The following is a 23920-nucleotide window of genomic DNA, read 5'->3' as shown; positions in this document are numbered from 1 at the left end:
CTTATAATATATAGGTATTTCCGCAGTCTGTTTAATCCAAAACCCATAGGTGTATCTATTTATGTTTTTAATGTTAACATTGCATTTTCTGGTGGATGATTGTCTTCATTTTGAATAAGTATGAATTCTGAATTATTATTTTGAAGGACAGTCCTGCAGAGACTTTGCTGTCAACTTTCCTTTTCAAGCTTGCCCGCTCTGAAAAGTGGTGTTTATGCAGTAGAAATCAAAGGAAAATGTAAGGAAGCTAGATACGGTTTTACATAGCCAATATTTCTCAGTCTATAAAGAATGGTCCCTGGAGTGCATTCATACAGACTAGGTCCTCTGTGATCAAGGTAAAATACTCAGTTCCACGGCAAGCTATAGCTTAGTGCGAATGTATTTTTTTGTAATTCTTAACTTGGAAGTATCTTGGCCTAGGATTCTTCTTTAGTAGTTTCACAGGCACTAATCTGGCATTCCTTTAATTGCAGCTATTGCATGCTTCAAAGACAAGATTTATTCACATGAAGGTCCTTTTAAACTAATTTAAAAAAAATTACTATTACTATTAATTATTAAAGAGAAACTTTAGGCAAGAAGTTGGAGATAAGAACAGAAAAGTGAAAGTATATAGACAATTACTAATTTGTGTATAGAAAGATTTTCAAAGTGTCAGTTCAACTTTCAACTTCAAAGCAGATTTGCACCTATTTAGAATCAGGAAGTCTCTCCATCAGCCAATATTGGTTGATAAAAGAACACTGAAGGCTGACTCAGCCACTCTTTTGTGCAGACTGAAAATCTGGATGCACAGGTACTAATGCAAAAATTCTCAATAGTCTTTCTGGTTTAGAAGATTCTGAACTTAAATTGCCATCAAAGCACAAATCCTAGAGAAAGGAAATTCACAGCAGTAATTAAAGTAATAAATTTTTAACATACTAAACAGAGAATTTTCTTAATTTAATGGTCAGCTTTATTTCTCTGATACAAGTGTACCTGTTGATCTTATAAGTTACTGGATGTGAGAAAGAACAATTTTCATAAAGGTGTGACACTAGAGATCTTAATGACATCCCTTTCAAGGCCAAGCTCTTTGAATCTGTGTAACTTATATTAACAAAGGAATTAAGTAAACAGCAGGAACATGCTTTTTCTTTCAGACTGATGAATTATATGGTATCACAGCAACTTATCTAATATTTCAGTACAGTGAATATATCCATGAATTGTGAGCTTTTACAGCCTGCCAAGAAAATATATGCATAATATATATTTTCAAAGTCTCTGCCTAAAGCATTATTCAGGCATTTACATATTGCTGTTCTCTCTATTCAGAAACTGACTTTTCTGTGAATATTAGTGACACTGTGTTTGTTAGCTGGATTACAATGTAGCAAAGTACCAAATATTTACTCTCAATAACCAACCCCCTGTCCCTAAAAAGTATCAATACTCCAAAAAAACCTAATCAAAGATACTCCATTAGTATTGGCTTGCATATAAAACAGGAGAAACAGCATTACTGGGAATAGGCATAGACTGTGGGCAGTGGGAGGGCATCAGAGTTCGTCTACAGGCAACTTTGCAAAAATTCCAGTCGTTTAACAGAGTACTTTTATAACATATATTGTCCTGGAATTTATTTATTTAAAATGGATATATACTTATATGGTAGTAATAGGCATCCAAACAGCTTAGTCACACACACACCCTTCTTTCTTTGGTTATTTTAAACATATGCCACTATAGAGGTTTGGGGGTTTTTTTTGGTTTTGGGGGTTTTTTTCTTATTATGAGGTCCAAAGATCTTTTGTATCTACATACATACATCCCCCTCTACTCCGCTCTGGTGAGACCCCACATGCAGTACTGTGTTCAGCTCTGGTGCCCCAGCATTAGAAGGACACGGACCTGCTTGAGTGGGTCCAGAGGAGGGCCACAAAGATGATCAGAGGGCAGGAGCACTTCTGCCACAAAGACAAGCTGAGAGAGTTGGGGCTGTTCAGCCTGGGGAAGAGAAGGCTCTGGGGAGACATTACAGCAGCCTGCCAGTACCTAAAGGGGGCTGACAAGAAAGCTGGAGAGGGACTTGTTACAAGGGCATGTAGTGATAGGACAAGGGGTAATGGCTTTAAACTGAAAGAGGGTAGATTTAGATTAGGTGTAAGGAAGAAGTTCTTCCCTGTGAGGGTGGTGAGGCACTGGGACAGGTTGCCCAGAGAGGCTGTGGCTGCCCCATCCCTGGCAGTGTTCAAGGCCAGGTTGGATGGGGCTTGGAGCAACCTGGTCTGGTGGAAGGTGTCCCTGCCCATGGCCGGGGGGTGGAACTAGGTGATCTTTAAGGTCCCTTCCAGCCCAAACCATTCTATGATTCTGTGATTTTACATTCTGAATCAGAAAAATCTTTGTTAGTCCCACACTAGTTCACTGAAACACCTCACGCTAATGGGAATCAAGCAACAAGGACAGCACTCTGTTCAAGAGTTTGACTTTCTGCAGGAAAATACCTGGAAAACACTGAGAGTAAATCCTTTTCCTTTAGATATGCAAATTGGGACACAGTGTGCTTGCTTAGCATTAGAGATAATCTGAAGATAACCTATTTTGTAGAATCATATTTTGAACTACAGTCAAAAATAGCTTTATTTTAGGCCTGTGTAAGGTAAAGCTGAAAAAAGAGTATTTATTACAGTGCTCTGTGAATCATCTAAATGCATTTATGTTTCTCTGAAATTATAGAAAATTGTAAATATTAGTCCAAGTCGCATGTTCATCAATATCAGCCCCCAGACTGTAGAGCTACAGAGCCTCCTACAGATAGAAAAAGAATATTGGCTTTTTATTTTCAAATTTAGATAATAAATATTTTGACATTGTTAAGTGACTTTTTTTTGTCATCTAAAATATCATGGTGAATATGTTTTTTCTTATAATACTCATTTTCTTGCTTGCCGAATGGGTGCAGATGATAAAAATGCATTCTATCTATTTCTGTTGGTCTACAAAACTAGTAAGACAGATTTAGGAAAAAGAATTTAAATGGCTTATTCTATACTGACATCAAAATCAATCAATGTCTTGAAATTTACCTCAAAGCAGTATGTATTAGTCAAAGTTTTGTCTAGTGCACTCCTGTGAAATCCAGGTGAATGAATTAAATCCTACAGGAGCTGGGAGATGAAGCAGCATGTGATAGACAAGAGAGAACTTTGTGGGTTTAGGAAAGAGAGGTAACAAACACCCCTGCATTCTTTTCCATTGTGTTTTCATCTGCATTGTAAACACACCCTCTTATATAAAATTGTCTTTTAATAATGAGGTAGCTTCAGCATATGAAATAATTTGTTCCCTTAATTGTACTTACATTATGTCTATCATTAATTAAGAGAATGTGTGATTTTAATGATTGCAACACAATGGAAGGACCATTAATTACTGTATTTTCTAAAGGTAGAAGATACGAATCCTGATCATTCTTTTTCCTCAGGTCAACATGCTGTTTTAGATTTGTCCCCTCTTTATTAAAAAGCATTATGAGTAGCAGAAGCTTTTTGAAAATGTTTGTATATAATTTTTTAAAATCTCATTCATTATAAGTTGAAGCAAGACTTTATTTATATTTAACACTGGTTTTAAACAAATTCAGCTTCCCCTCTAGAAAACATGGCTTTTTGGTGTTTGGGTTTTTTTTTACTATTTTCATGCTTTCTTTTCCATCTTCCTTGCAGAGCCAGAAACAAGGCTGTACCTCTTGCTTTTCACATATCTTTGTCTTAAATATATTGTTATGGCCCGTGAAAACTAATGTAACTGATGAATCTTTTTGATCACTAACATTTGAATGACTGGCTGGTACATTTGCAATAAGATTAATGGTGCTATTGGCTGGATGTACTGACGAAATCCTTCTCATGCCACGTCCTGTGGCACTCAACACCCTTATGTCTTTGTGAATGGAAGAAAGCCATGTTTTTAGAGTTCCTCCTCTTGAAGGGAGGGAGGAGTATGGCGAGAGAGGGGAGGAATTGAGCCTAGCAGTATTTCTTTCTTTCTCCGAATCTGCCAGATTTGAATTATCTTATGTTAGAAGCATGAAGACTATGTAGTCCTCCAGTTATTTTCTACCAAACCTTTTTCAACTAAATAAGGAGACTTGATTGAGTTAATTAATGCCACATTTTCTATTCTTTTAAGTGTGTTTTGTGTTTAGTAAGTGACGTACAGTTCTTTGGAAATGAACCTCTTCCTTGCAAGTGTGCATGCTGGATGGGTGCGAGGGAAAAGACTTGTGCGGTAGTGATTGCTGGAGAGTGCATGTGTCCTGTAGATCTTTGACCCCTGTTTAACAATGGGAAGGTAAAAGAGGACAGAGTCTACATTAGTAGTGATGGGGATTTGCAACAGGATTATGTTGGCATGCTTCCACATTATATAGTTATACAGTTAGTTCAGTTTTTTCTTAGTTTATATGTTAATAGAAGTTTTTGAGGTTTATTAATTTAAAATAATTTATAATTAATAAAATAGCAACAGCAGGTTCTGTGATAGGATTATTACACTTATTTGTTGATTTTTTTTTTTTTTCCTTTACTTCATTGAGGGAAATTAAAATGCTTCATTTCCTGCAATTTAAAATCTGCTTCACTTCTGAGTCCTCTAGGCTTGCAAGTGATGCTCATGAAAAGCATTTTTGTTTAGCTAGGGAAACTCTTTTACCATTAGCAATCACATTACATGTGATTTGTAAGTACATTGGGTAGCTAAAGCGCTGTAGGTGCTCTTTTGAAAATCTTTTTATGTAGAGAACATCGTAAGGACCACATCGGCCCTTGAGTTTTCTTATTGGGAGAAACATGACTGCCCTGAGGTAGTAGGTTCCAGTGCCCCAGGCATCAGAGGTGTGCTTGGGGTATTGATAAATACTCTGTATCCATAAGATCTCATATTTTTCAAAGCCACTACGAGCATTGCCTTCAGTGGGACAGCTAAAAGCCTTGATTCTTTAGCAAGACCACATGCAGAGGCATGTTCTCTGTGCTGATTACTAATACCCTTTGTTCAGTCTGCAAAGGCAGCATGTAAAGCTTTGCATGGCTGAAACTTCCAAGTGCCCTTTGTGTTCTAATGCTGACCAGGTAGCTTTTGGCTTCTTTTTTTTTTTTTTGGGGGGGGGGAGGGCGGAGTGGGGTGTGTGTTTGTTTGTTTTTCCCTAGCTATTTGCCTTTGTCTACTGGTCTGGCACACTTGATAGTAATTGCCACTTGCTGTTTGGATCAGTGTTCTCATTGGAGCTTAGGCTGCTACTCAAAGCATAATAAAGAATAAGTCAAATTGGTAACAGAGGCTCTGATGTTAAATGTTTTGAGGCTGGCCCCCATGTTGATGACACTGGAATTATTTAATGAAAATTTTGCTTTGGGTTTCTCTGTTTTTATACATAAGCATTTAGCAAGAAGGAGGTCCTGCTACTGTAAAGAGGTTCCAGTCCTTGTTTCTTTCCACTTATGTTTTTAATATTAATTCCTGGGAGAAGAAGAAAGACCTTACCTTGTCCCATAGCTGAGCTCTCTACAAATGTCATGCTGTATGTTTTGCACTGGCCTGAATCCACCATGCTTGTATCTATAGAAGGCAGCAACTGCAAGGCAAAAGAAAACCTTTTACTAAAGACCTGTTTAGTCCTCAATTTCAGGGTCACATCACTGCAACACCTTATAGACAGCATAGACGCAAGCAGTTCAGGTTTCGTTAGCCATTGCACACTGCCTGAACACATATGTTACTGAGATTGCAGTATAGTTTACTTTGGATCTGCCAGTTCCATTCTTCCCTATGGTGGATGGACTTCTGCTATAGCATGAAATTTTCTCTTTTGCTGAGACTATGTACTGCTGGGATGGAGTTAATTTTCTTCATAGCAGCCCATGTGGTGCTGTATTTTGGATGTGTGACTAACACAGTATTGATAACACACCTGTGTTTAGGCCGACACTGCAAGCACTGCTCAGCAACAGGGCTCTCTTTTTTTTTTTTTTTTTTTTTTTTTCTATTTTTTTTTTTCCCCCTCTCTACCCCACTGCCCAGCAAGCAGACCAGGGGTGTGCAAGAGGTTGGGAGTGAACGCAGCTTGGGACAGCTGACCTGAATTGACCAGAGGGATGTTCCATGCTGCATAACATCGCACTCGGCAATAAAAACTGGGTGGGGGGTTGGTCTTGCAGGTAGCCATTGCTCAGAGACCGGCTGGGCACTGGTCTGCTCGTGGGAAGTGGGGAGTGAGTGAGCAACTGGGTGGGTGCTTAGTTGCTGGCTGGTGTCAGCCCACCACAGACTACTACAACTGCTGTATCAAAGAACAGTACCTCGCATCCGTCACTGATGCAAGCATTTGCCGGCATCCCTAAAGTGAGGACAGAGATTGGCTTTGGAAAGAATGTTAAGTTACGAAAGTAAGGAAGAATAGTCTATGGGAGTGCAGTGGGAACTACAGAAAACTAGAATTGGCTTTACCATAATAAAGGTGGTGTTTGAGAGAGGTGTGATTTGAAGTTGGGGGGGGCAAGAGAACTGAGAAAATGGGAGTACAGGGAACACCATATTATTTTGTGTTCTTAAAAGGAACTTGTAGAAAAAAATATTGAAAACAATGATAATAAGCTCTCCTCATAATAAGTGGTTTTAGCAACTCAGAGAAATTCATAGGTGGTTCAGTTATTTTCATTTTTTCAATATTTCGTATTTCAAATATATTATTTGTATTATGAAAAAATTTAGAGAGGCAACATAAAAATTAACAAGTGGGTTTTTTTAGCAGCTAGAATTATTTACTAGCTGTTTTATATCCCATGAAGGACCTTCTGTTCTGCCATAATTGCAAAAGTCATTATGATTCTACCTACCAAGACTAAGGAGGTAGTCAGTTTACATAGGTACACAAGTACTAGTTAGCATGCCTTCTTTCAGACTAGATTTTTCTACAGTGAAATATTAGTTGTGAAATTATAGTTGAAGTGGGAGAATCTAGGGAGCACCCTCCAAGAAAGACAGGGATGACATAGGACAGGAAATGCAGAATTCAAACAAAATTACTTACTACTACCATATTTTCACAACTATGATATGTATTTTGATTTTTCTGAATTTGTTTAAAATTCTTGTTCTATAAAAACTGCCTTCAGCTAACCTTTTATTTTACATGTGTTGCAGTTTGTTCCTGGGAATATGATATATCTTAGTAGTAGTTTTCACAGAATTATAGAGTTGGCGTTGAAAGGGAGATTGAAGATTGTGTATTTCAACTGCTCTGCTCAAAGTGGGTTCTACTAGACAGCATTACTCAGGGCTGTGTCCGTTCTGGTTTAGAACATCTACAAGGCCGGCAATGCTGCAACATCTCTGGGCAACTTGTTGCACTTTCACCACCGTCACAGTATGTTAAAATTGAATTTCCAGTGTTTCAATTCATGCCCATTGCCTCTTGTCCTTTCACTGGGTGTCACTGAGAAGAGTCTGGCTCTGTCTTCAAACCCTCCTGGTCGCTATTTATACACATTGACGAGATTGCCCCTGAGCCTTCTTTTCTCCAGGCTGAGGAGTCCCAGCTCTCTCAGCCTCTTTCCCTATGTCAGATGGCCCAAGCCCTTCATCATCTTCATGGCCTTTTGCTGGACCTGCTCCAGTGCATCCATGTCATGCTTTTACTGGGGAGCCCAGAACTGGACCCAGCACTCTGGGGATGACCCCACCAGTACTGATAAGAGGGCAAGGGCCACCTCTCTCTTACTTCCACAGCCCAGGATGCTGTTGGCCTTCAAAGCACTTTGCTGTCTCATGTTCAACCTATTGTTCAGCAGGACCCCCACATCCTTGTCTGAAAAAGCTGCTTTAACTGGTCAGTCCCCAGCCTGTACTGTTGCATGGGGTTATTACTTCCAAGGTACAAGACCTTAGGTCAAAGCATATATGCTTTGATTTTCTTGTGTTACGTCTGTCGCCATTTTATGGCTTTTCATAAGCATGCACTCCTTAGGATACTGAGCTGGGCAGTCTGATCCAATTCTTATGTTCCCAATGCAATTAAAAACAAACAAAAAAGGAAAAACTCCATAGCCATATTCAAGCATGCTCACAAATATACACACCAGAAAATATCTTTTTTTTTTTTTCTTTTTTCTTTTAGTTTCAAACTTTAGTCTATACGTTTATGACTTTGGAGGTAAAGCAATGGAGTATTACCTTTAACCAAATATCTGTACTTCAGTGACAGTATTTTAAAATGGATTTTTCCATGTAGATGAAGATTTCACTTGAATGCCCCCGCAGAGTCTGCTTGTGTTGGATCTTGTATATTTTGTCATTTCTCCTGCCACTATCCCTTCCACATAATTTTATTTGCTCATGGTTTGTTTTATTTTTTTGCTCTGCCTCGTGTACCAGAGGAGACATTATAAGCATTCTCATCTATCAGTCTTCTCCCAAGTGGTTTTTAACTGCTGGAAACAGGTTCTTTGACGTTTAAAGTCATCATACTTAACAGAAGAAATGGTCCATCTTCATAATGGTTTCAGTGCTCTTTTTGTGGATCTTTCTTCTATATAATCATAAAAAAAATTATAGTTGAACTGTCATTTCTTCTTCTGTGATTAAGAAAAGTACTGAGAACAAATCAATGTCAGGAAACAGTTAATGCAAAATAAATAAAACTTGAAGAGGACTGAAACTGAACAGATCAAGTTATATTAAAAAATCAACAGAAAAAAAAAAAGACATATTATCATCTTAACTATTTAATCCTTGGCCACAATTGTGTGAATTTGTGTTATATTATCCAGAGAATGGCTTGTAAATTTTTGCTGTTGTCAGTAGAAGCGTATTGGGAATCGCATGGAAAAAAATAAACATTGACTAATAGACTACAAACTTCAAACAATATGTATTCTCTAGTTCATATCAAGTCTTACGTGAATGCAAAATATAATGGTGATCAGACTTAATTAATATTGTGTTTTATGACTGTGATAGATAATATAAAAATAGCAACAAGAATGTTTAGGCATATTATTTTCCATGAACAGGAAGCCTTCAATGACATTACTCTGTTGCTGTGTTAGAGTGAATAGATTATTTAAAAAAATAAAAAAGAAAAGATTTGGATTGCCCTACATCAGATTTACATGAAATATATTGGAGTACTTTTACTGTTAATTTGCCCTGAAGCTGTAAAAGAAAATTGTATGTAATGTGCTGTACTACGCTCTTGTGATTATTAATTTCATTTACCATTGTTTTGTGTCTCTCTCAAATAAAAAATACAGCATGTTTTTGTTACATGTTAAATCTTTTATTGCTTTTGAACTGTGTTAGATTTGATTATACAGAAGTGCTCTAAAAGCCTGTTTTCTAAAGGAAAGATGCATTTTTGTCTCCCTCCCTTTCCCCTTGCTTTGGACAACCTCATCCTGAGTTGCTTTACCAGCCTATTATTGTATAATTTCTTCACATTGTCGTATTAAGTCAGTGTCACTTTTGTTCTTCCGTGATATGAACTCAAAAGCAGACTGCGCTGGCCAGTGAATATTTTCTCTGCCTGTTCAGTGCATATGAAAAATCTGTTGGGAACTATTCCCTGTTTGCTCAAGGCTGTGCCACATGAGTGGCTAAAAAGGATATAAAGGAGTGTTCCTGACCCAGTTCTGTCTGGGTATTTTTCAGATACTTTAATTTTGGGGGGTTTTGTTTGTTTTGGGTTTTTTTTTTTTCCATTTTGAGATCTCATAAACATGTTCACCTTTGTCTTACTCTGCATTACTGGACTCCTGACTGATGTACTATCATGTCAATGTGTCCTTCTGCAGGTTGTTAAACGTGCTATGCTGTGAGCTCGATACCCTTTTACTCTTGGAGGCTCAGTATAAAGTGTCACAAGTTTTACTAACTGCTCAGGAGGAAAACGTCACAGAAACTTTGGAAGGACGAGGGTAAGAAGTGACTGATGTAAATGTTATTTTAACTATCAAACTTTTCTCCTGGGAACAAACACATGCATACCGTAGTGGCTTTAAACATACAAATACTCTCACTTGGCTTCTAATGTGCATAAGTTTACTTACATGCAGGTTTGTCATCAATCTTAAATTATGAAAAGAGACAACACTTGTTCTTTTTCCCACATCCACCTCAAAAGTGTAAGAAATAAAAAAGGAAATATTTTTCTTATTTTTATTTCTATTAATCTCAAGTTGTTTCTTAAAAACAAAGTGCAAAATTTATAGATGTAAATATGCCTTTTAATTTTTATTTTATATTATTCTTTTATCTATATAATATATAATTAGAGTATTCTTTTAACGTTCATGCAGTAAAGGCATCATCAGTACTTTGGTTTAGGGGGTTTTGGTTTTTTTAATTAATTTATAACTTAGTCAACACTCCAACTTCTGTGACTTTCCATTGCTAAATAAAATTGCACAATGCATCCTTTCAAAAAGAAAAGTGTATTTTTGGGACAGAAGCGGACAGTCATTTAGTCACAGACATTTTGTCCTTTCTTTCAGCATGCTGAATTTTAAGAACTTTCCTCTTACTGTTTGCTGTATGGCACCAGTACAGATTTTAAATCAAACAGTATGGGTGAAATCTCAGCAGATACAGTTGATTGTTATTTACCATTTAAGGATGAAACCTACTATTTCCTTACTAAGGGAAAAGTTGTAAGAAACTTGGTATATAAAATCAGATTCTTGTTCCTTTTAAGAAATTTTGTACCTTGGGCTACACAGTGAATTCAGACAGCAAGTTGACTGTGTGCTAAGTTATGAATAACTCTATTTGAGACAGCAGAAATTTGGTGGTAGGCCAAATAAGGAGCAAATTGTGATGGTCCATTAACTGTCTCTGCCCTAATTACTGAGCATGTGGGCATAACAAAGCTTGCAAAGTTTTCTACTCCTTTGTGTTCAGTAATTGCTCAGATGTTTCCAATCAGCAGTAGGTAGGGAAGTACAAAGTTAGGATAATGCTTGGATGGAGACATCTCAAAATACTTCATGTTTCTGTTTATTTCTTTATGCCTATGTGTTTTCCAGGTTGTGTTTTAACTCCAGTATGTCTCTCAAGGTATTCTTGCTCGTTAAAGTTTTCTGAATTAAACAGTTGGTAAATCAAAGTGGTTCTGATTTTTGGAGGGTTTTGGGTTTTGTTTGTTGTTTTTTTTTCCCCAGAGATTTTATAATTGATGGTCTATCAGTGGAGAGAAACCATGTTCTTGTGAGGATAAATCTGATTGGAGGACCACAGGAAAGGATTTTGCCTTTGAGAGTACTAAATAAGGTTAGAATCTAGAGTTCAACACTTTCTCTTTCCATAACTTCTGCCTTCATTAATTGAACATTTTTGCTGATAACTCAGCATGTGGAAAATTATTTGGCATTAAGAAATACCAGTCCACCTTTAGCTTTATAAAGGACTAAAATTTTTAAGAAGTGGTACACTGAAAAAATACATTGTTCCCACTGTCTGGGGATTGGCATGTGTCTAGGACATAACGTATTCAGATGAAATGTTTATTTCGCTCCATTTTAATGTTACTTTTCCTACTACAGAAGTGAATGCAATTTGTCTTCTTTTTTTACTTTTATATTTCTGTGGGGTTTTTATTAGCTTTCCATTTGTTGTGTCTTCCTTTTATTTGGTATTTTTTTCCGTGCTTGGGCTTTCATCTGCAGTATCTAATACCTGGAGCTTTCATTGATCTTCTAACAATACAGTGTTTGTTAAGCAGCTCCTTTAAATGTTCTGCTTCTCACTAGCTGTCAGTCTCATAAAGATGAAATGCAAATTACTGTCAGCACAGCAAAGACAGCTAGATCAATGTATAAAATTGGAAATAGAATTGGGGGAGGGGGAGGTGTTTGTTTTTATAAAAACTGCAATTTCCTTTTTGGTTGAAAAAATAACTGTAAAATCAAAACTGTCAGTGGCATATACTGGAAAAAAATCTGGCTCAAATGCTTTTTGAATTTTGTATCCTTCAACTGTTTTTTTTTAGTTATGGAATATCTCATTGCAAATTGTACTATCAAGCATAATTTTGGTGCATAGGCAATAATTCTGGGAACTTTACCTGTGTGTTAATCGAGCAAGTGCTATTAATTCTTCTAAATTAATTTTTTTCTGGTCCTGTTTCTAGGGGAGTGATCCATATCCTTGGCCAATGTTTTCATCGTTCCCTTTGCCAAAGTGCTATCTTGCAGAAATTCCTAGGAAAGCTGAATTCAGACAAGGTACATACAAAGCATGCAAGCAGTGTAGATGTCAAACAAGCATCTCTGTTGATTTTTTTAAATTTTTTTCTTCCTTCCTCCCTGTCCCCCATCCCCCAGATTATAATCTCCTAAATATTTAAGGATTTTTTTATTGTTGGCTGCATTTGTAGCTAAATAAGTTGGTTTGGTTTTGCTTGTCTGGCTTTCTGCAACTGTCAATCTGCAAAGCTCTGTTTAGTAATCTAATTCTTATGCAAACTTCAAGATTAACCTTTTGGCTCATCTCAGGTGGGTGACTCATGAGATACATTTATATCATCTCTCTAGTAACTGAAGCAAGACAGTATGGTTAAGCTACAAATTTTTTGTACACTATTTCCCTGATTCAGATCCCTCTGTTTACAAAGCTTGGTGGAGTGTGAAATAGACAGCGTTTAGGATAGTTGGTTTCCACATTGAACATCAATTTGGAATGTGGGCAGACTAAAGAATTCTTTGAAGAACTATCTAGGCAAAGCAGTATAATTCATACAGAGAAACCGTTTTAAGGTTTTAATTTGCATAGACAATGCAAAAGAATCTGATGAATGGTTTATAGTAAATAAATCATTGTTTCTATTTGTTCATGTTTACTGTATCCTTGAGATGTACTTACTAGAAATTATTTGTGAATTTCCTTAGCAGATACAGATTTTCAAAAGTGATAGAAATTCTACATTAACTGTAGCATACAAAATAGTCTGTTTAAAAATATCTAGGGAAAAAAAAAAAGGTGATTCCTTTCTCTGACAAGAGGAAAGGCCATGTAGTTATAAAAGAAGGGAGTTTTCTGTATCTTAATTTTAGTAATACCATTCCAGGCTTCCTAAGGCAATTTTTGTAAGACAACAATCAAATTGGTATAAAGTGGATGCTCAGTTGTTTCAAATATGTATTCAAGGAAGCAGGTAGTATTGCTCTTAGATTGGCAAAGCATACCTTATTATATGCCACGGAATCTCTCTGTTCTCTTGTTCAGAGCAATTCTGTCGCTCATCATTAACCAGTGGGATAATGGAATAGACATTGTAGTTATCATTTTTGTGGATGACAACCAGCTAGGAAAGCCTGGGTAAAACTTCTTGATAAACAGTGAGTTTGCTGAAATGCAGTTTCAAAGGTTTGCAAATGTTTGATGGAGCATTGAAATATTTTAATTTGAAATGGCATTCTTTATATTAACAGTAACTGAAGTAAAAAACTATATAACTGAAAAATGAACAGAACATTTAGTTTCATAGTCAAAATATTTTTTTTGCTGTTTGAAAAAAAAAAAAAAAAAAAGAACACTTTCAATGTTTTGTTTTCCTTTTCAGTTGTCATTAAAAAAAAAAAAATAATAATAATTCTTCCACCAAACTGTGAATATCTGTTTTGTCAGACTGCAGCTTTCAGGAAGTCTAAATTATTTTGAAAGAAAGTATCAGAATAAGTAGATCAAAAATGAAATTCATAAATTGCTATTTCCAGTGCTTGGGAAAAAAAATAAATCAAGAGCATGAGTAGAAGATGGGGAATATCTGAACTGTATTCTTCGGCACTACAGCATGGCAGTGATAGGAGTGCTCCTTCAGAAAAGAGGTTAAAAATGTGTTTACAAGGAAGATCTGTGAGTTACATTTATACAAGACAGAAGATGATATTTGTCAGCTGAAGGTGTTGAGTCCTTGGGTGGAGTACTTCTAGCATGGACACTGCAGTCTAAGGAAAATAGATACATTTGAGGGATTCTGAAGCGCAGCTACAGATCGTGACTTTGAAATGCAATACGCAAGTATAGATTGAAATAATTGGAACTGGCTGATGCTGAAAAGACAGGTCATGCAAGTCTCTTAGTATGTTGAAAGCAGTTATAGGGAGGGCAGACTGATTGTTTTCTATGTCCCTGTGCAGAAAAAGGAATAGTTGGCTTACTTGGCAATAAAGTTTTGTTACAACTTAAAAAAAAAATTCTAGTAGGCTACATCTGGAAGTCATGAAATCATCATTGGAGGTTTTAAGAACAACTTCTTTGACGTTGTGAATATTCAGAATTTATGTTGTGTGTTACTTACACAACTTGCCCGGAGGTTTTAAAAATAGTTCAGACAAATACTTGTTAAGTTTTAATTCTGCTTCAGTGCAAGGAGATGTGACAGGGTTGACACAGTTGTCTTCTGAGTGGCAAGAGTTCTGCAACCACACAAACACCTGTACATCCTATGAGTGGGAATGCATGACTGCTTTGTTGTATCTGTCAGCAAGGGTCAAAGGCCAGCACAATGTTTCTGCGATTCCCTGAAGCTGTCTGTGTTCAGATGTCATGCTGCGTTGTTTCATTATGTAACCTGTGCGGTATCATTCCTGTCCTCTTTTTGGGGCGTTTATATTACATGAATAATTGAGACTACTAGATTCTTAGTACTGTTAAAGAACGTAGTTGCATTGCCTGAAAAGGCTGTAACTGTAGGTTTTATTCTGTCTGTCCTGATATCTTACCTCCTCTCTTATTACCCGGGTGACATGGACACCTGAAGAGACGCATACCTTTTCTTTCTCCTTTGAAAATTGGTCCTGTGACAATCACGTAATCATGATGTCAGCTGTAAAACCATAACCGGAGTTGATTTTTTTTTTTTTAAATATGTCTATAGAACAGATACTGGAGATGGCTGTGGGGGAGGGAAAAAAAAGTTACAGGTATGCACTCAGATATGATATTGCTGTCTCTGAACATGTTTCTCTTCTGACCCTCCCTTCAGATGGGATTGAAAGACAGATGCAGTAAGAGAACCTTTGTTCCCCACGGATATCTCTCAACTAATGGAAGTTGCCTTTCTGAGTGCAAGCTGACGTTACTCACTGAATGTTTTGGAATTAGTGTGGCTGTTGCTTGCTGAAAAGTTTATGTACTACTGAGGTCAGGGAGCAGGAAGCTTCATTTCCAGAGCCCTAGACCTCCTGTAGCCTGTGACTGTATCTAGTACAATGGAAACCAGAGACAAAGCTTAAAGTAGCACATGACGGGTGGTCACTGAAAAGAACTTATTCTCACTGAGTTTTCTATGAAGAAAACCCAAGAAATAGATTTTTTTTTTTCTTCCCTCTCTAAATTCTGTTGAAGGACAGTGGTAAGCATGCATCACTGGCACCTTTTTGGTTCAGTTTAGGGGGGAAAGAGAGGAGGTTACTAATAAGCTGTAACAAAAAGAAGGGCAGTGCTAACTCTGCAGTCTGGAACATGTTTCCCAGCACCAAGGCTTGAAGGCTGCATCTTGGAGAACTTTTTTTTGCTCACAGACACTGGCAACTGGATATTTTGCTTCACTAGATCGAAAATGAAGCTATCATAATTTATGCTGGTAAAATTAGTAACTACATTGGAGTAGTGGAGTAATTCCTCCATTTCACAATGACACTTTGAATGGGTAGACTCACCCCAAAAGTATATTTGTATTTGAGGAAAATCTATAGTGCTTCACTCTTTACAAATATCTGCCCTGTTTTTGCAGATGTTAGGCATTTGCCGGTATGGTATATGGGTCTGTAGAAAAGGATATATGGAAAAATAAACTTGCCTCATTGTGTGTTAATATGCATTAATTATTTCAGCCAGTATTTAGAGTTGGAAAACTATTGGATAGCAGTATATTAATGGTTCACTTCTGTCAAAGATAATTTATAGTGAAGCTTCAAGTGATTTATGCGGATCATTATTTACATGTGGAAATTAATTATGCCATTACCACCTGTTTACACTGCAGCAAGATACCCTGTTGCTTTTCTTTTGTCTTAATTGTTCAATTATTATTTCAGTAAGATAATTTAAGGAAGAAATATTAAGTGGTTTTCAAAGAGTGATAGAGTCTTTTGTTATTCAGGATGCAACTATTAAAAATAATGATTTTTTTACTTGTAATATTAGCTACACTGTAGGTTATTAAAAGTTAAACTTTTTAGAACCATATTAAACTGTAATATTCGCTCTCATATTTGCACAGATCTGTTTTCCTTTTCCTAGCCCTGCAGTTACAACAGTTGATGATGAGTGTGACTGAAGAATAGCGTCCATAATTGTCCTGCAATGATGCAGTCACTGCTTACCATTTCCACATACATAGGCACCCCATCATTCATTAATCTCACTCTCTTCCTGGCTTGTACAGTCCAGAATTACTACCAAATAAGTGATAATGTTTTTAAACACATTTGATTTTTTTGTCTCAGCCACTATTCTGAGTTCTTTGCTTTATACTCTTAACTTGAATGGGAACATGCTGCCATGTTTCTGTTTTGGTTTTTTGTTGTTGTTGTTTTTTAGTTGAATTTCTTTTCAGCCATGTTTTGGTTTTGAGGTTTCTTTTATATCTGCCTAAAACTAGCAGTCTCTCTTTCTAAATTTTTTTTAAACTTTCTCTGCCAAAGAACCAGCTATATTAGCTTTCCTGTTATCCCTTAGAACTTCACATAAATGTCTTCATCACATGTACTTCTTTGACTTGTCCTCCTTTTTATATTTGGCTCAGGATTCATGTATAAGCCTGTTGTCTTCTACTCTTTAAGAAGTCCACTCAGTTAATGAAAAATGAAAGAGAAGTAAGTGGACAGGTCTATCAGAAATGTACATGGACTTTGCTAAAATCTATATATCCTTACCTGGATTTGTTTTCATGTAGCAGTCAAATATAATATAGTCAGGTTATTCACTACCTCTAAATTTAGATTTTGAGTAAGATACACAAGGATTTACAGATCTTACTTTCTTATCCACAGAAAAACACTTTTATCACAAAACAAAATCAGATGAGAAACGGCTTGTGGCATTTCTGACGTTTTCTAAAACATTTATGAATTTTCCTAGGTCTTAGCTGCTTTAGACATAAAAGCTAGCTGAAGAATTATTTGAAGAATTATAAAGCAGCATCTTTTAGGGAATGAGTTCGGTTTAAACTTGCAGAAAGTTATGGTGTGGTGGTTCAGATCTCATATGTGCAGGTAACTGTAGGATATTTACAGTGCAGTTCCATAGCTTCATAAACTAGTAAACGTGGTTTGTGTTTTTTTTGTTGGTTTGGGGTTTTTTGGTTTGTGGTTGTTTTTTTTTTGTTTTTTTTTTTTTTTGACAAGGTTACACAGAGCAACCAGTGCTAGCACAAAGGAAGGGATGGGATGGCAAAATGTAACCACATATGAGGAAGAAGGCAGGACTGCAGCAGATTAATTAAATTGACATAAGCTTCTCTTCAATCACACTGTTAGGGTTGAGCATATTTAAAAGCTCACTATCATCAGAAGAGGAAGATCTTACTCGTATCCTTCCTCACTTTTTTTTTTAATTACTATTGCTGGGGTTTTTTTTTGTTTTTTTGTTTGTTTTTTTTTTTCTTCCTCTGGTCCCTCACCTTCTGTCCTTCAGCAGTTCTGGTATTTCTTCCAGAAAAATAAAAATAAAAATTCAAGTCATTATTGTAGGATAATTAATGAACCCACTTAGTGACGTACCAGGAAAGAGAGGAAAGAAGAGCAGGACTTCTCTCTTTTGGCATCGGCATGCGTTTAGAACACCTCCAGCAACAGTGTGAAAGCCCACCCTCAGTAACAAGCAAAGTGCATAGCCCAGGACTGTGTGGTAGTTGTAGTTCCAGCTGCATAGTAATACCATTGGGTAAGTTGTAGTTGCCTACTAACTTGTGAAAGTGAGCTGGCATTTATTTGGTATCATGAGTTTTTTGGAAGCATTTTTCATTCAACACACCCTCCGCAAGGTTCTCCCTCTCCCTCTCCCTCTCCCTCTCCCTCTCCCTCCCTCTCTCTCTCTCTCTCTCTGGTGACCTGCTGGAGAAAGTTATAGTCCATGGTTAATGACAAGCTGTTAGAGAAGCAAGTGGTTTAGCTGGAAGAAAATAAGATTGCTGTAAGTTGCCACAATATGATACCAGTTACAGTATGTAATGGATGTATTAAATACATGGTTATGCTATAGTATCTTGGTTGCATGGATCTTAAGCTTGTTTCTCTGTCATTTGAGTTTGAACATTCCTGTGCACTCTCTGAGAATCCCAAGTCTTGTGTCCTCCCTGGGGGGGGTGAATCCACTGGTTAGATAAAAATTAGTTCTTGTTTTCAGTAGGTTGCTTGCCTGTCACTATTCTGATGACAGAACACTTATCTGCATTAGTTACATTTGGCACATATTTGAAGTTGTTTAAGTTCCTTTTTTATTAAATACTACCTTCCCAGAGGAACCTTAAGACAAATACAGTGGTCCGTGGTCTTTAGCAAAATTTCAGAAAAGACTGTAGTACTGTAATCTTTGTTTCCTTATCCTATTGTTGGAGCGTAAATTAACATTGTGAAAGGTCATATGTTTAAACAGTACAATTTTGGATGCATTGACACTGCTAGATACTAGCATGTGCGCATTTCAGCAATCACAAACCAAAGATTTAAATTTGTAAAAGCTGCAAGAGAGGAAAAATATTAGAGAGACAAACTGTGCAAAGAAAAATAGGGCTCGGGTCAAATCAAGAAGTCAGAAGGAGGCAGCAGAGATAGACGGGCCATGATCTTGAAATCCTGCATTCTTGAAATTATTGGGGGTTTTTTTTCAGTAGTTTTATTTCCTTCAGAGGGATCAAAGTTTCACCCTGGTTTCTGTTTGGTAAGCTGGCTGATTAAATCTCAGCTTGTAGTTGCTGATCCTTGTCTGCCAAACTGAATTACTTCAATCCTTTAGGAAGTAAAATAACTATTTAACTTGTAGAGGAATGTTGCTTTGCAGTTCTAAGATTTTCTTCAATCTTCACTGGTTATAGAAATAGCAGAAAAGGGCAGAGAAGCAACTAGAAATCCTACTGATAATACTATAAGAGTAAATCCTTCTTCTCATTAAGTTTTCATACTCATGTAAGCAGTTCTAAGCATCAGTGCATGTTATTTGGAAAGATACTAACTGAGAATTTAGTTATTTGAGGATAACAAAGGAATTTCAGGTTAATTAATTTCGAATAATTATTAATGATAATAATTAAGTTACTATAATAAGCTTCTTTTGAAATACTATGTATTGTATAATAAATTCCGATGACAGGGAGAGAATTTACTGATTATAAATCATTAAGGTCTTTAGATCAGCTTGGAATAAATGATATGCAATATTGTAATTCTGTTGAAAATATTATAATAAACTTAAAGGCATAAGAGAATTTTAAAATAGTATTTTGTTTGTGGAAACAAGTTTTATTGGAAAACTGAAATACTATAAAGAAGTAAAAGTAACAGCAAATATCCTAAATAGCCATAGGCTGGCTCAAACAATTGTTGAATCTTTAATCAGAAGTCACCTTTCGTGACAGAATTCATTTCTATAGTGTCCAAAATGTAGAAACAGAACAAAGGAGGGCTTGCAAGGTATGACGAACCTCTATCACCTTAGTGAATAGTTAGTATTAGTGAAGGCTACAATCCTTTTGTAATGATGGGAACTGCACGGTCCTACAGCACAGGGATTGGGCACAGCTGGAGTGCATGTGCATTTACCTTATTACAGATACCACCTTTTATTGTTCCCCTCGAGTTGACTAGAAAATATTTCATAGCAGGATCAAGTACTCTGGGAAGCACGTTGCCTGAGGAGAGGCAGTCTAATTGATTGTTTCCATTTTGTAGGGGGTCAGTATTTTCTGTTAGAAAACTGAATTTGATCAGTTTTATCTTACACAAAATTGCTTTATAAAATGACTTGGCCTTTGAACTTGAAATTTGTTCTGCCTTCAGATAGAATTTGAATAGTCAGCCCCTCCCAATATATTAGCATTTTTTAACAAATGTTGCATATGGGAAGAAATTATTTCTCTCTGATTTGCCAAAGCATATGTATGCATTATTTTTACCACTACCTTGTATATATTATTCAGTGTGCTGTGTCATCATGTGTCATGGTAGCTTGCTAGTATTTATTATTCAGCATGAATTCCAAGATAGACATTTTGATTGTTGAAAGCCAACTTAACATTTTCATTTATGATTACACATGCTGGTTCTACATTTGTCGCTATGGTTCCTCTGTTTTCAAACCTCTGAGACACAGCTAGTTGTGAAATTTACTGTCTCAGCCTGTGATATTTTATTCTAGAAAATTGGTAGAGTATGTGTAATTTCCTCTACCTTAGCAGAAAATAGAGAGAAAAAAAAAATCACTCTTAGCCAAGAGAGAGAACATACTTACTGTCCTTTTGTCATTGCATCAACGACAATTTTAATTTTGAAGGCATGTCTCCCTATTATAAAGAGAGAATGTGTCTTTAATAACAAGGTCAGAGTAGCAGTAAGGAGCAATCTTTGAAATCCTTTCTTTGCATTTAAAAGGAATCTTTCATAAAGATCTTTTTGTAAACTGTTCCACAAATTTGTTTTATAAGGAAGCTGAACATATAATGTGAAACATTATCTGATATATTTTTGCCTTATATATAGCAATTGTACCAAAAGACTGTGTTTTAATAGTGCTCAGGTAAAAAGTCAAGCATTCTGAAGTTAGAAAATGCCTGAATTAACATTGTTGCAGCCTCTGACAGTACTAACAAAGAACCTGTGGCCCTGGAGTGGAGCATGTTGTGTGCACCTCAATTCTTCAGAAAACTCGATTTAAAATTCTGAGTTTCTCTAAATATTAACACAAACCTTACAAGGTGACATTTCAGCAACAGCAAAAGCATACCTTTGGTGTAACCTTTTGTCCCAATTTTGAATCCTTGTGCTAAAGTTGGGAAATGCTGGCGATTATCAGCAAAGCTATTATAAGAATTCTCATAGCATGGGCAGCCCAATGTATTTTTGCAAATTTTACTTGATAGGTATGCCTAGCAACCTGAAGACATACACATATATGCCATAAGATCTGTCCATATTGGAAGCATCTGAAGGAAACCTACTTATAGAAAGAAACGGAATTTTTCTATGGAAAACTGTTATGTTGCATGTTTCATTTCATGTTCTATAATAGTGTTGCCACCTCACAGTTTTATTATTAAACCAATGATATTTGGTGGAGGATCTTTGCCTGTCTTCTATTTTAGATTCTCAGAGTGGTGAAATTTCATGAAAATAGCAAACTACTTTCTTTAAGTAGTAGTAATTCTTTAAAATGTCTTTCCAATTCTTACCATTTCAGGAGAGGAGTAATAACTTTAGGGCAGTTACAAAATGTGCCTCAGTAATATCTTAAATATTCAAAACCCAGCAGTAAGTAGAATGAATATTTCTATTCTGTGTAAAGTAGAATGTCATCAGCTTTTAGGACTGCTTTTCCAGTTTAATTGTCATAGGATAAGGGGTATTTTTTTAGTCTCTTCTTCCTAAGGTATGAGGTCTGCCAAAAATACCAGAAAACAAGAGAGCTCTCAGCTGCATCTGACTTTACTGTTCTTCATTAAAATGGTTTCTAGTTTCTGAACGCATCTACTTGTTTCTGTGGTACTCTGTAACTAATAGCTTCTTATTACTTACATAGTAAGTTGAAAAGAAAGAGGAAAAAAAAAAAAAAGAAAAAAAGAGCCAAGATTATTATTACAGAATAACACTCATTTTTAATTTCTTCTAGATAAAGGTCTTGACAAGCTCTTATCACTCTTTAAAAGTCCAGAGAAGCAAACCGGGTGGACAGAAATTTGTAGAAAACAGTTCTGCAAAGTCATGAAAGCCAGACCAGATATCATCAGTGGAACAAGTGAGTATGACTTACTGAGTTTAACAAAGCAAGCAAACAGAAGGCCGCTAGTAAGCAACTGTTCTTAAAGTTTCATTGAGGATTACATTATCTATACAAGTAGTCAATAATTTTGTGTTGATTGCAAAAACTATTCCAATGGGATTTTCCTGAGAAAACAAGGTTTGTGCCTCACATCCTATTTTTCTCTCTTTATGGCCATCATCCCTCTCTGTTGGCTGTTTCCAGTGAAATTTGACACGGAAAGAGGGCTCAAATATAAATCTTTGTTTCAGATCTCTAAAGGCTCCATTACTGAGATGCTGAGAAAATGGAAAAGAGAGCCTGAGAGAAAACAGACATTTCCCAGAGATCAGTGAATGACTTTAAGACGGGTTGGGAAATAACATTAATGGCCAATTTCAGTAAACATTTTCAGAATTAAGCCATACTAAACATCAAAGAACCCACTCATTCAGCTTTATCTTCATTTTCTTATGTATTTTCTACTTAAGAGTGCACTCATGCAGGAGCATTGGTATAGATCAGTTAAAACAACGGCCAAAACAAAAACAGTGATCACCCATATGACATAAATCATCACAAATCAGATGCAATAATTAATTTGTAATATCATATGACCTTGTGTAGCAATAAAGAAGCTAGGTGTTTTCAGAAATTACTGGCTTCCACTTCTGTAAGAGTTCTGATTATGGTCAGATGGTCAGTACATAGTCAAACTTTTTGTTTACAGATGCCAAAAGCTTCCCTTTAAATTCTTCAGGTAAGCTATTAATACAACTGATAGTGAAGACAGGTGAAGTATCTTCTATATGAGATCAAAGTAACCCAGCATTTGTGTTTTATAGAGACCTGAATTTTATGAGAAATTATATAGCAATATAAAAGTTATAGGGTGGTTTCAGAAGCCTTAAGGAAGTCATTTATACAGGAACTGATTTAGTATTAAAATAGTTAGTAAGAAATTTGTAATTTGTATAATGTGGGTAAAATCAGTATTTATTGAATGTTTCTAAACTCTGAGCTTTTTGTTCTTATTGCTTGTTTGAAACAAGCTTGAGTCTATAGTCTTAGGTGATGGTAAACTAGTCGGAACTTTCACCTTCTGTTTGGAAGAATGTGTGCGTAGACAGAATACATATATATTTGTATATAATGCATATATCTACTTATAATATACGTTATATCGTACATGTCCACAAATGTATGTATTCAGACATCTGTGTGAAACAGGTGAACGAGTAGAGACTCATAACCATTCAGGAACAACTGAATGTATTTTATATGAGCTTCTGCTGGTGTAAGAAAAATAAATTGAATAGCAGCAATTAAAAAACCCTAGATTTTTCTGGAAAACTTGTATGTTTACTTTTCTTGCATGACTCTGATCTAGTAGTTCAGTGAGGGGTTTTTTTGGTGTTATATATTGTGAAGCACAAAATATTTAGTCTTTGTAAAATCAGTTTTGTTTGAATGCAGCATATTTTCTAGACTATTCTCTTCTTGGATTATATGAAAATTTTGTTGAAAATCGTTAGCCTGTCTTCCTGCATCTAAAAGGAATTATTTGTTGAAAAAACATATTTTTACAGAAAAACGGAACATACATTTAAAGTAGATGGCTTACAAAGAAAAAGAAGTGTTTCCTTTTGTGCTTTGTAGTATCCATACACAGCCTCAAAACCTGTGTAGGTTGTTTTTCTGTAACTTTGTTGGAGGTACCACAAGGTAGAATGAGGATTAAAGAGAGTCATTAAGATTTGTTAACCCAAAGCAAAAACACTATGCTTGCTTCTGGATAACCGTTTCCAGCTGAGATGGAATTGGGAGTAAAAGTCAGCAGGAAAGTATCCGTGGAATTGTTGTTAAGCCTCACAGGGACTTCTGCAAGTGCTTTCACAAACCACACAAAAAAGTAAGAGTA

The 23920-nt window shown here is 36.1% G+C and overlaps 1 protein-coding gene across 4 annotated transcripts in view; it reads left to right on the top strand.

The window, feature by feature from the left end:
- TBC1D32 (TBC1 domain family member 32) overlaps window positions 1-23920 on the top strand; it is a 90619-nt gene that overhangs the window by 39549 nt on the left and 27150 nt on the right. For all 4 annotated transcript variants that reach the window (XM_049818160.1, XM_049818163.1, XM_049818162.1 and 1 more), the window contains exons 24-27: window positions 9843-9965; window positions 11208-11316; window positions 12176-12269; window positions 21871-21996. In XM_049818160.1, the coding sequence (XP_049674117.1) occupies window positions 9843-9965; window positions 11208-11316; window positions 12176-12269; window positions 21871-21996 (452 nt within the window). The remainder of the gene's footprint in view (window positions 1-9842; window positions 9966-11207; window positions 11317-12175; window positions 12270-21870; window positions 21997-23920) is intronic.

Source organism: Accipiter gentilis, chromosome 15 (genome assembly GCF_929443795.1).
Source record: "Accipiter gentilis chromosome 15, bAccGen1.1, whole genome shotgun sequence".
NCBI lineage: Eukaryota > Metazoa > Chordata > Aves > Accipitriformes > Accipitridae > Astur > Astur gentilis.
Note: the sequence above shows the minus strand (reverse complement) of the source record. Positions and strands in the feature narration are given on the sequence as shown.